This window comes from Siphateles boraxobius, unplaced genomic scaffold (assembly GCF_051911475.1).
Source record: "Siphateles boraxobius isolate OS27281-9 unplaced genomic scaffold, OSU_SipBor_1 20, whole genome shotgun sequence".
NCBI classification, from domain to species: domain Eukaryota; kingdom Metazoa; phylum Chordata; class Actinopteri; order Cypriniformes; family Leuciscidae; genus Siphateles; species Siphateles boraxobius.
Genome location: NW_027508811.1, coordinates 16,404,693 through 16,417,552, shown reverse-complemented (window position 1 = coordinate 16,417,552; position 12,860 = coordinate 16,404,693). Strand labels below are relative to the sequence as shown.

Genomic DNA, 12,860 nt, shown 5'->3' with positions numbered 1-12,860 from the left:
TTAAAACAAGATACATTTACTTGAGAAGGAAAAATTATAAAATGACTTGTTTTCTGAGAGTATATCTAAAATGAGTTACATTTTCTGCCCTGCGCACATAGTTTTTTAAGCATATGTCTAACACTAAATTATTGAGGTTTGTTAATAACACAATAAAAAATTTTTTTCAAAATATTTCATTATAAAACAAGTCTTATTATTTTACACAATTTTGGTTTAGATATTTTTACTGGAGAATAAGAGAAAAAATAAAAGTGTGTATATCCCTAATGTATTAACATTATCAAAATAGATACATATTTATTCATTTGTATATTTAAATAATATAATGTAAAATAACATAATCTTCTGAATATACATACAAGTGCTGATCTATGGGTCCTCTGGTCATGAGTAATTTAACAGACATATGGTGGATTTTAAAGCATGTTTTTTTTAGAGACTTCTTTTGCTGTTGTACAATGTGGTGAATTTGTAATAGGCATAATGAGTGAATTAAAAGCCTGTTTCTTTTTAAAGAAAATTCTGGAAGAGCAGAGACGGTTAAAGCGAGAGCAGGAAGAGGCAGATACAGCCGCTCGGAGACACGCTGGGCTGGTTGTGACTCATCAGCAGTTCATTACTAATGACCGCTTCGGCGACCTGCTGGTTATTAATGAGAAAGAGAAGAGAAAAACCATAGAGGTGACATATTTTCTCTCGTTATACTTTAAATGATCTTGTTTGATGCTGACTGTCTTTTTATGTGACAAAGAGAGTTGCTGTGATATAAAAGATTCATTACTGTAGAATTGATGCTAATGGCCTCTTATTGTCTGCAGAGAACTCCTGCTTTGGCGCGATTTGACTTCAGAGCAGAAAGTTTAAAGTAAGTGTCTCACAATTCAGTTCTAAGATGCTAATGAGATCATCATGTGTTTGTAAATATCAGCATGTCTCTTGACATGTAGAGTTCTACATTATACAAGTCTAACCACATTCTGTTTCCCTTTAATCAGGGAACTACCATTTCAAAAGGGAGATATTGTATACATCTACCGGCAAGTTGATCAGAACTGGTTTGAGGGAGAACATCATGGAAGAGTTGGGATTTTTCCACGCAGCTACGTTGAGGTACATTCTTTTTATCATTTAGTATAAAAAAAAATTTTGTATCTAAAAGATTTTCAGGTGTGAAGTAACATGTCATACTTCTGTGATGCTGTTTTTCCAGCTCTTGCCGCCAACAGAAAAGGCTCAGCCCCAAAAAAGTGCCCCGGTCCAGGTGTTGGAATATGGAGAGGCTATGGCTCGATTTAATTTCACTGGTGACACTGTTGTTGAAATGTCTTTCAGAAAGGTGATTCACACTGTTTCAGCAATTTAATGAAGATTACGCTTACGAAGTCCAGCAGTCAACACTGTTGATATGCAAACGACAAGAGATAGAGAGATTAGTTTTACAGTAAATGTTTTATTTAGCTTTTTATTTTAGAAATATGGAATAATCATTCATTGTCCAGCAGCCTGTTTTATGTACTTATGAGCTGAATGTGAAGCCAAACGCTCTTAAAAGTGTGATGAAACAAGCCAAGTAGAAAGCTTTCAGAAGAAGAAAATAAAAATAAAACAGAAAAAAGAATGTTTAAGGAAATGTTTGCCGAAAAGGTTTTTAAACACTGAAAATAAAAAAAAAATAATTCATCAGCCAGTAGAATAAAATATGATAAAACTGCAGTGAATATAATGAATTAATCAACAAAATTATTATAGATGCAGGTGGACTCACATGTGCATGTCTGCATCAGACTTTGCTTTGCTGATTTTATTACATGTAAATTAATAATAGAGATTATGAAAGTGATTGTCAGAAAAAAAAACGTATTTTTTAATAAATAAATAAGTGTGTGTGTTTGTTGTCTAATTAGCAGGAGCTAATTCAAAATCTTTTGTCTGCCTGTAGGGGGAGCGAATAACACTAATTCGCAGAGTAGATGAGAACTGGTATGAAGGCAAAGTTTCTGGCACTAACCGGCAGGGCATCTTCCCGGTCACCTACATAGAGGTGCACAAAAGACCCCGAGTGAAAAATGGAGTGGACTACCCTGATCCCCCTATCAGCCAGTCACCTCATCGGAGCACAAATGCCTCCCCACAGGTAAAGACCTGACAAAATGTCCCTTAGATCATTTATTTCCAACTTATGTGAATCGCTTTCATTTTCCCATTTGTTTTTTATTTATTGATTATCTCATACAGTTGTTTTCATCATCTCACCTCTCCCTTTCCTCCTTCCTCTTTATTGTTTCCTATTATTCCTCCTGACACCCGGCCTTGTCCTCCAAAAAGCCCATTCGTAATCGGCTCACCACCTCCCCTCTCCCTCTCCCCCGGTCTCCCCGCCGCTCGATCTCCCCCGAGGTCCATGCCATCTCCAACGAGTGGATTTCTCTCACTGTGGGCGGAGCCAGCAGCAGCCCCCCAGCTGCCCCCACTCCACCCCTCCCCCCTCTGCCAAGCACTTCCTACCGCTTGGGCGAATACCTGCCCCCTTCCATGTCAGCCAGTCCTGTGCCTCCCTTCAGCGGCAGCCCCTACTGCATCTCCCCCATGGCCTCTCCTTCCTCGTCTCCTTTACCCCCGCCCCATCCACCCCGGCCCTGCTCGGCCACCCCGTTCCTCACCTTCACTCCACCTCAAGGCGAGGACTTCCTCCTTTCTCCACCATCTCCCCGCCTCTCCCGCAGCCTGAGTCCCTGTGGGGGGGCTGGGCTTGAGGGTTGGCTTGCTAGGGGCAACAGGCTGGATCAGGAGTTTCAGGAAGGGGATGGTTCTGAAATAGACAGGGCTGGCAGCCTCCGCAAGGCTCCTTACAGCAGGAACTATAGCCCAGCAGAGGTATCTTCTGCATGGTGTGGTGTGTTTGTTCAAGGTGCCCATCATAAGATGACTAAGTTCCGTTTCCATTGGCACGAGTTATAGATCTAGCAGGCTGCAATCGGGGACAATATCTGACCCATCTGATTATTCTATCAAGTTATACTTCTGAGGCTTTTACACTGTTGAGAGAAACACAGTTAAAAAAGAAACTGCCGCATGAACCTCTAACATGATTAGCATGAAGCTTGGTTGTTGATATTTTTTTTGTTTCAAATGATGCATGTCTGACACAAAACTAGAGATAACAGTGTGTATACCGAATATATCACCCTGTCAAACCCAAACGGCACGTTGAAATTAATTAAAATTTAAGAGAGAAATGTAAAAATAACAGATTTATTAAGACAGTCAATGTAACTTTGTTAATTTAGTAAAATAGAATTTGAATTTAATCGTGCCTCCCTACACTCTTCTAAGTGTAATGCAATGCATTGCTGTGGACTATAGCCAGTGAAAGTGTTATATTCATTGATAATAAAATAAATAATACTTTAACTTCTAAAGCCACTTTCTATAATATCTATTTGGTAATTTATTTGGAGGTTTTTTCTTAGCAAATATTGATATATGTGATTAATTGCGATTCTATTTGATTAAACGTATGTAATTAATGAGACAAATAAAAAAACTTTTGATTGACAGCCCTAATTTATATTAATAGTATTTGGTTAATTCTATGTAACTGCTTGAAGAATTCCAGTTTTTTATCTATGTTTAAGTGAAAATATGTGTTAGCTTATAAAAAGTTATGTTTAAAGTACCATTCAAAATTTTGGGGAGATTTTATTTTTGTTTTTTTTAAAGAAATGAACACTTTTATTGAGCAAGGACACATTAAATTGATCGAAGGTCAATAGAAAGATTTCTATTTCATATAAATTCAGTTATTTTATTCTCTATTCAACAAATCCTGAAAAAAGGTGTCAAGGATTGTATTATGATCAGCACAGCTGTTTTTAACATTGATAATAATAATAATGAAATTTTCTTGAGCACCAAATCAGCATATTAGAATGATTTCTGAAGAATCATGTGACACTGAAGACTGGAGCAAAGATGCTGAACATTCAGCTTTGTTATCCCAGGAATAAATTACATTTTTAAATATTTATTTTAAATTGTAATATATTTATACTGTATATATAAAAGATCACTACAGTGACAAAATATATAAATATATTACAATTTAAAATAAATAAATGTAGCAAAAGAGACTTCTTTCAAAAACATTACAAAATCTTACAACTTCCCCAAACTTTTGAATGCCAGTGTATAAGTTACATGTTTAGAATTATAAAAGGAGCATCCCAGCATGAAGTGACACTGTTTTAATGATTGTTTGATGTTTTATAGGAAATGTGGTGACTGCTACTAACTCAGTCCCCTTCCCGTTCATTATGTGTTTGTTGTACTGTAAGGTTGTACTGCCGTCCTCTGCACAGAGGAAAATAGAAATGGACTGATAAAATGCCAACTGTAGGCTACTGTTGTTTGTGCATACTTATTGCAAACTTGAACCCAGACCGCAGGGATGAACATGAAGCGTTGTGCACTGACATGTTTTAAAAAGAGCCAGATTATTTCATTCATGTTCTCTTTTCCTCCACAGCCATTAAGAAATGATGTAGAATATTACGGTCGATCTTCAAGAAGTCCTGTCATGCTGTTTGACATCCAAGACAACAACATGAATGCCAATTCATTTACGGTAAGTTAATTTTCGTGACATTATAATTACTCTTAGATGCACATACTGCTCCATACTTTTTTTTATTGTCATTTGTATTGATTATGAATGGCGAATATGAGCAGTTTCATATTCTGATTATCAGACCCTTATGAGACGCATCACAGTCAATCATTAGGCTGACCTCAATGTTTTATTTTATGTGATATCTAATCCTGAAAATCACCCACATAATGCATGACATCTCTGTGCCCATGCGAGTGAACCTGTCCTATATGATTGTGGCGTATGTTTCACTCCTTCCACATGCACTCACTCTGTTGTCTCACTCTTCCATGCTTATCCTCTGGACACTACCATCCCTTCCGGCTTTCCTGGTATTAATGGACATTCCCTCCTTTCTGTCCTGTTACTATCTTCTCTAACCACACTGCCCCTTCCTCAAACTCAATTTTCCATCTGAATGACTGACCCTACTTCCTGGTTTGTGGCCACATCTTGTGTCGACCCACTTCCACCAATAGGAGGCAGTGTGTAATGAGATCATGAATATTGCAGAGACCTCAGTGAGGTACTGCAGCACTTTGTCACGCCCTATAGACTCCGCCCACCGACTCCTGCCTCCTCCCAGTAAACACTCTCTCATCATTTCCCAGCAACCCCTGTCCCAGAGCAGCAGTCCTGAGCCTGGACGCATGAGCTGTGGGATGTAAGTATGGTCTACAGTACCTTGGTGTATTTCTGTGTGGATGCACCTGTGCTTTTCAGGTGGCAGGACATCCCTTACATGACTGCACTATGAAATCATATTTACAGATGGATAACACTGAGTTTTCTATTTTAATATATTTTATATGTCATTTATTCCTGTGATGGCAAAGCTGAATTTTTGCAGCAGTCATTACTCCAGTCTTCGGTAGCATTATTTACTGTCACTTTTGCTTAATATATATATATACTACCGTTCAAATTTTTGGATCGATACGATTTTTTAAAATGCTTTTAAAAGAAGTCTCTTCTGCTCACCAAGGCTGCATTTCTTTGATGTAAAATATGGCAAAATAATAATAATAAATGTTTCAATAATATTGCGAAATATTTTTTAAATCAAATTCATTCCTGTGATGGCAAAGCTGAATTTTCAGCATCATTACTTTATAGTCTTCAGTGTCAGATGATCCTTTAGAAATCATCCTAATATACTGATTTGCTGCTCAAGAAACATTTATTATTAATAATGTTGAAAACAGTTGTGTAGTCATTTTTTTTCAGGATTCTTTGAGGAATAGAAAGCTTGAAAATTGAAGCTTTCATACAGTTCACACAATAACTGTATTTCATGTTACTGTGGAGGGTGTCTGACTCACACTGAACCCTAACTATGGTGCTCTGTCAGATGTGCAGTGTGACTTATAGAATTATGACAGACAAAATTGTGTGTAGTGCTTTTAATTTAAGGCCATTAACTCTATTTCCATTTAAACTGAACTGAAATACGTTTTTTACATTCAGTCAATACAATGTGATTTGTGCAGTCGCTTCCTCTTCCATGTGTAATGATGTTTTGTGTTCTTGTGTAGATTTCAGGCTCTGTACAATTATATGCCTCAGAATGAAGATGAGCTGGAGCTACAGGAAGGAGACCTGGTCAATGTCATGGAGAAATGCGATGATGGCTGGTTTGTGGGTATGCGTTATTGATCAATCTGTTGATTCTCCATAAAGTAATCTCTCTCATACTAAATCCATATATACAAAACTACAGCGCTACTAAATCAGTCTATTCTCAGCTGGTGTTACAGAGCTCTGTTGTTCTGGAGTTTTCCTTTTATTTGTATCCAGACTCTTATGCATGTATTGGTTTCTGTGTGCAGGTACATCTAAGAGGACGAAACAGTTCGGCACGTTCCCAGGAAATTATGTGAAAGCTGTTAATTTGTGACGTGATACAGTTAAAGGAAGGATGGTTTATATGAAGAGATTCTAGCACTATGCTTAAGCAGCCTGATCAGTTTGGGACACTGTACTTGTTAATGTCAAACTAAGATTTTTCCTCCCCTGCGAAATTGGGTCTTTCCCAGATGAATGTCCAGGTATGTGATCAGTAAGGTGTGCGGCATGTCAGTGAAGCTGTGCTACATTGGCAGCATTTGTTGAATCACTGAAGGATTTAAAGGAAGAATTAAATTCTTTACCATTTTTTTTTTGTCACATTGTTTTTGAAAATGCTAAAAGCCATTAATATATATTATCAGACTGGGAAAAGGTGTTTAAGTTTACAGCTGCGAATTGTACTGAAGTACAGCGCATAATACTTCAACTTCATCACATACCTGACATTACTGAAAAACATGAGATTCTACAATTTATTTTTGCTATAAATGTTTGATGGATTTTCAGTGTGGCAGTAAGAGACGACAGTTTATCGAAAGCACCCGAAGGTGTCTGTTTTAAGGGTTACAGGTCAGAGAAACTGTGAAAGGATCCTAAAAGTTAGGTTTAGCCATTTTCTATTAGCATTTACACTCCCGTAAAGTTTAAAAAGAAATGCTGATTTATGGAGCACTCTTATAAAGAGTATGATTTCAGTTTCTATTTCAATGAGGGCTTAAACGATGAGACGGCAACATTAATATTTGCAAAGCCATTTGTAGACATCAACATGATGTAAATGTTAAGGTTAGTGTTAGTCGTGTTCGGCTCTTTTACAGCACTTACTGTACTCTCAGATTTTTTACATTTTACAATAAGCTCTAATTTTGTTAACATCAGTTAATGCATTACTTAACATGAACTAACTGAGCAATATATTTTTTCAGTATTTATTAATGTTCTTTGTTTGTTTGTGTTAATTCACATTGCATTAACTAATGTTAACAGATACAACTTTTGATTTTAATAATGCATTAGTAAATGTAGAAATGAACATTAACTAGGGTTAATCAATTCCGCTGAAGTATTGTTTATCATATCATTTGTTAACAAATGATACCTTATTGTAAAGTGTTTTACCAACATTTCTGGTAATAACATTGTTAATTGGTAATAAATGGTAATAAAGCTCTAACAAGCTTTTTAATTGGTAGTAGCAAAAAAGAAACAAGCTTTGTTTGAACGCTTCGTAGTGAGGTGAAGGGCTACAGCTAAACCCCACTAAACGGATCAGAACTTATTTTGATGCTGTGACTCAAAATGTACTATTTATTTGCTTGAGTGATGCATATTTTTCTCTTTCAGTCATCCATTTTTGAATGGGTTGTTCTGAAGAGTGTATTATGAGTCTGAGGCGCAGTATTTACCTCCATTAACATGAGCCTCGATAACATCTTAACCCAGGTAGGCTACCATTTGACAGTGACATTTATGACAGGTAAAATGGTTGCATGTTGGGAATGGATGATCCATATATAAGATTGCTGTACCTCATTTTCAAAGTGCCATTCACAGTAGAGGATGCTACGTTACATGTGGACCGTTGTGTTCATTTCATTAGCTTGTGGTCTTCCTTAACTGAATGTAGTTCACATCTACTCAAGGTTGTAGACTGCTTCCGTTTGAGAAGTAGAACGGCAAATTTGAAGATATATGTTTGAATTTCTTCTTCTGATGAAAATTGTCTTTTTGAATCTCCCCTTTAGTTTTTATACGGTCCATTCCATATAATGCCAGAGAACGTGCTGCTAGAGAGCATGAGGGTCATCTCATCTGCGACTCGCTTTACCAGCCTTCCGTCAAAACCAGAATTAGGAAAATATCATTTGGACAGAAATGAGTAATTGAAAATAGCTAGATTACATATTTTTCATTTTTTAAACCAGTGGCTGTTGCTAAAACTTTTGTCAAGAAGTAATCACATAGAAGATCGATGAGGAATTAAAATAGATGCGATCTCTATATGGAATATGAACTTTAATATGTTTTGACCTTTCGAACCGTTATATAATAGCGTAGCATATCTGAATGTAGTGCTCTGAGAAACTTTTAACTTGGATGTGAACAAAGTTGAAATTCACACAGTTTTCCTATTCTAAGTTGTAAATATGTAAAGTATAAATGAATGAAAGTGATTGAAGTTACAGCAACCTCTATAAATATTACAGTTTATATTAAATGAAGAATATTAGGAAAGCACAGAGACTTGCGTAACAGGCCGTCTCATATGAATGAACGAGTGATTCTGACACTGTGTTGGGATTGAAATGCCTTTCTGTCTCATGGCTTCATTGAACTGTGCCTCATTTATTATTATTATTATTATTATTATTATTATTTTGACTTGAGGTAAACATGTTACTTTTTAAGAACGTTTAAAGAGTACCACTTTGGCCCAAGTGTGTCACACAAGACAATTACTGAATTCTATACTGCAATCACATGATTGATTGAAGCGTGTGAGATGACACCTGAGATGTGTGATGTTTAATTATTACTTCATGTATGCAGAGGCGAATTTTGCAATTTTCTTGGTTTGTTTTTGTTTATTTGCAGTGCTGTTACAATTACAATTAATTTAAAACACTATTTACTGCTGTGATTGCCTCATTATGCAATATTTAATAAACAATATTACAGCTTTTGACTGACCCTGTTTGTTTATTGTCATGATGTGCTGCCTGTGCAAATGCCATCCGTGATAATTTCATGTGGACACTGTTATTTATTAATGAAATAATAGTCTAATATTTCAGTTATAGGCCTACCTAACCCTATCTTCTCATCAGTTCACAACAAAACACTTCACAATAATTTTCTAAGAACGATCAATACATTTGTTACAGTACTTCATCTTTATTAATGTTAGTTAATAAAAGTACAACTGTTCATTGTTAGTTCAATGTTAGCTCAAGTCCACTTAATAATATTAACTGATACAACTTTTGATTTTAATAAAGTACTAGTTGACAAAAGTTGAAATTAACATTAACTAAGATTCATAAATGCTTTAGAAATATTTTTTACTGTTAGTTTGTTAACAAATGGAATCTTATTGTAAAGTGTTGCCACAATATCTAATTAATGGAAGGAATAAAAACGCAAATCTTTGACTTTAACCGGGTCACTGTCACAAAGTTTCTTATAATGTATGTGAACGTTTTTCCCAAATAAGTATACAGCTTAAATAGGTTTGAATCGCAGGTTTTAAATCAATATAGATTTCTCAAAATGAATAAATATGCAAAGCCCACATACAGACTAACTTGCTCCACTCGCCACCTAATTTTATGCATTTATTGCAATACCACGTAGTACCACTAAGGGGCAGCACAGGTAAGGGAAAATCCTTTATCCTTAGTTAAAATGCACAGCAGTGCAAAAACAACCTCATGTGACTACCTGTCATATTAGGGGTCTAGCGAAACCATTCTAATGAAAATTACAACATAATAGAAACACTATCAAAAAACAATAATGCATTAGGCTACCAATAACACAATAAGTTGCAAATCAATCCAAATAAACCATAACACGACACGAGTGAAGTGCTATAGTAGGCCTATAGCCTACTGTAAATCACCTGAGTCTTAGATGTTTGCAATTAGAAAAAAGTAAATTGAGATGAGGGGAAAAACACTCAGTATGACGCAGATTATGTGACACTGAAACACTAGCAACTAATTTCCCCAAACCACAGGAGGTAAATTCTGTTAGTTTAATTTAGCCATTTAACTCCAGTTGTGTTTCTATTGTTTGTTAACGAATGATTCTGTCGAAACAGTAGGAGGCAACCTGTATGTTAGTTATAAACTAGCGAACTGTTACTGTAGCTACTGAACTATCAGTCATATTAGGCGACTTTTCTCTTCTTTTTTGCAATTCTACATTTAACACACTCGTTAAAAAGACAAGATTATTTGAGTGGTATTTTGTTCCCTCTGCATATATCTATATGGTGTTTCAGACTTTGTTTCAGAACTCCATGGCCAGTGGTGCAGTCCCTCAACTATGGAAACATTCCACAGTTATTCCGATACCTAAAAAGAGTTCCATAAAATCCTTAAATGATCTGAGGCCTTGAACTCACCTCTCTTGTGATAAAGGCAATGGAGAGGATTATTAAAAACTATATCACTAAAGTAACTGACTCACAGTTGGATCCACTTCAGTTTGCCTATCGCACAGGTAGAGGGTTCGATGATGCAAAGGTGTTTATCACAGACCTTGTTCATAAGCATCTTGAGTCTCCTAATACCACAGCCAGATTTTTGTTTGCCGATTTTACTTCGGCATGCAATACCCTACAGCCACATATTCTTGCTGAGAAACTTTTCAGTCGTTTTCATCTGGAGGACCAAATGATTTTCTGGATAATTGATTTTTTGACCAATAGGTCTCAGAGAGTGCTGGTCAACAATATTTTTTCTGACCTCCTACAGTATATACTTCAACTGCCTCTCCCCAGGGATGTGTCCTGTCACCTCTGCTCTTCATTCTGTATACTGACGATTGTAGATCCACTCAACCTAATTGTCATCTGATTAAGTTTGCCGATGATCCCGTTTTACTGTCTCAGCTTACAGGCCCTTCACAGCATCATGGCCCAGCCCTTCAGGGATTTGTTGAGTGGTGTGACATCTCCTGTTTGGAACTTAACTTGAATAAGACTAAAGAGATGGCCTTTTTTAATAAGCAGAGGCAGGTGGCCATGGCAGTACCTACTTTTATTCACGGAAAGCCTATAGAAATTGTCAAAGAGTACAAGTACCTTGGGACAATTTTTGACAATCTGTTATAATTTACTTCTAATACAGAGGAGATATTGAGGAAATGCCAGCAGCGGCAGTTCTTTTTAAGGAAGCTCAATTCCTTTGGAGTTAGTAAGAACTTTCTAACTATGTTCTACTACTCCTATTGAAAGTGTCATTACATTCGCCATTGTCTGCTGGTTTCATTCTGTAAGCCTCCAAAATAGAAATAGTCTGGAGCGCTCGGTTAAAGTCTGCTTAAAAATTATTGGACTCCCTAGAGATCTTTCTGTTATAAGTGAACAGCAAACGCTGAGGCTGGCTGGAAGGATTTTGCGAGACACTTCACATGTAATATTCTGTTTTTGATTGGCTTTCTTCTTGAAATTGAAATACATTCACATTGTCAGTCCAAATCCGATTATCTTTGTATCCGATTGGAATCTGATCTAAAATGATGTCCCCACTGTGTATCGCAACTGTTCAGATATGGCAATGACGTTGCGTTTATGGAGGGGTTTGCATTTGCAATAGAGCTGTATATACAACTGTATATACAGTTGTGTACAATTTTCAAGCTTTCTTATTTAAATTTTACAACATGGAAATGTGTAGCCGCCGCGCTGGACTAACAGCGTCTCCAGCTGCAGAACTGTAGGAGGCTGCTATGCACAGCTTTTTTTCCCCCGCGCTCTTATCTATGCCGGTTTCAAAATATGTTTCAAAAATAATAATTTTCTGCTTGTCCGGCAATTTGCAACATACAGATCTTTGGGTTTTTCGATTTTTGAAAAACTTACCCTGTAGCGTAGTGCGGCCTTACATGTTTGAACTAGAGTCAGACATAGATGGAGAGACTCAGGAAGAGGCTGAAACTGTTAGACTGTACATGGACGTTTCTGAATGGTTAGTGGATACATTTATGTAACTTACAGTGCCTAGCATAAGTGAACACACCCATGCTAAAGTTGACTAAAAAGAGGAATAAAAAATCATCTTTTGGAATTTGATCTTAATGCCATAATTTAAAAAATGAGGAAAAATCCAACCTTTAAGGACACCAATTTTCTTTGTGAACGAATAATGTATTGTATGTGAATGAATAATGTATCTTGGATCCATAAAACAACTGGCCTTTAAAAATAAAAATCTGCCTGCCTCTATGGGAATTTAACATAGGGGTGTCTTGACTTATGCAACCTGTATTTTAAGGAAGAACATTTATTTATTTACGATACATTATTCATTCACAAAGAAAATTGGTGTCCTTATAGGTTGGATTTTTCCTCATTTTTTAAATTAATGCATTAAGATCAATTTCCAAAAGATGATTTTTTATTCCTCTTTTTAGTCAACTTTAGAATGGGTGTGTTCACTTATGCTAGCCACTGTAGTTGTTGTGGAGTTACGTTTATTCATCTCATCATGTTAATCTATAAACTGCTGTATAGGTGCTTGTGTGTGAACTGTATTGGGATGCACACAGAGCCAGAAAATATATACTGCATGCATGGAGATAGAGCAGATATCGTAGTTTACAGTTATAATGTCGGACTGCTGCTTCTTCTTAG

At 36.4% G+C, this 12,860-nt stretch overlaps 1 protein-coding gene across 1 annotated transcript in view; it reads left to right on the top strand.

Annotated features, from left to right (window-relative positions):
- Positions 1 to 7,116, top strand: part of sorbs1 (sorbin and SH3 domain containing 1) — a 54,734-nt gene extending 47,618 nt beyond the window's left edge. The window contains exons 18-27 of the mRNA XM_077237133.1: positions 520 to 684; positions 822 to 868; positions 999 to 1,113; positions 1,214 to 1,339; positions 1,943 to 2,137; positions 2,329 to 2,877; positions 4,529 to 4,627; positions 5,131 to 5,315; positions 6,187 to 6,293; positions 6,481 to 7,116. Of these exons, the coding sequence (XP_077093248.1) occupies positions 520 to 684; positions 822 to 868; positions 999 to 1,113; positions 1,214 to 1,339; positions 1,943 to 2,137; positions 2,329 to 2,877; positions 4,529 to 4,627; positions 5,131 to 5,315; positions 6,187 to 6,293; positions 6,481 to 6,548 (1,656 nt within the window). The 3' untranslated portion in view covers positions 6,549 to 7,116. The remainder of the gene's footprint in view (positions 1 to 519; positions 685 to 821; positions 869 to 998; positions 1,114 to 1,213; positions 1,340 to 1,942; positions 2,138 to 2,328; positions 2,878 to 4,528; positions 4,628 to 5,130; positions 5,316 to 6,186; positions 6,294 to 6,480) is intronic.
- The last annotated feature ends 5,744 nt before the right edge of the window (positions 7,117 to 12,860 follow it).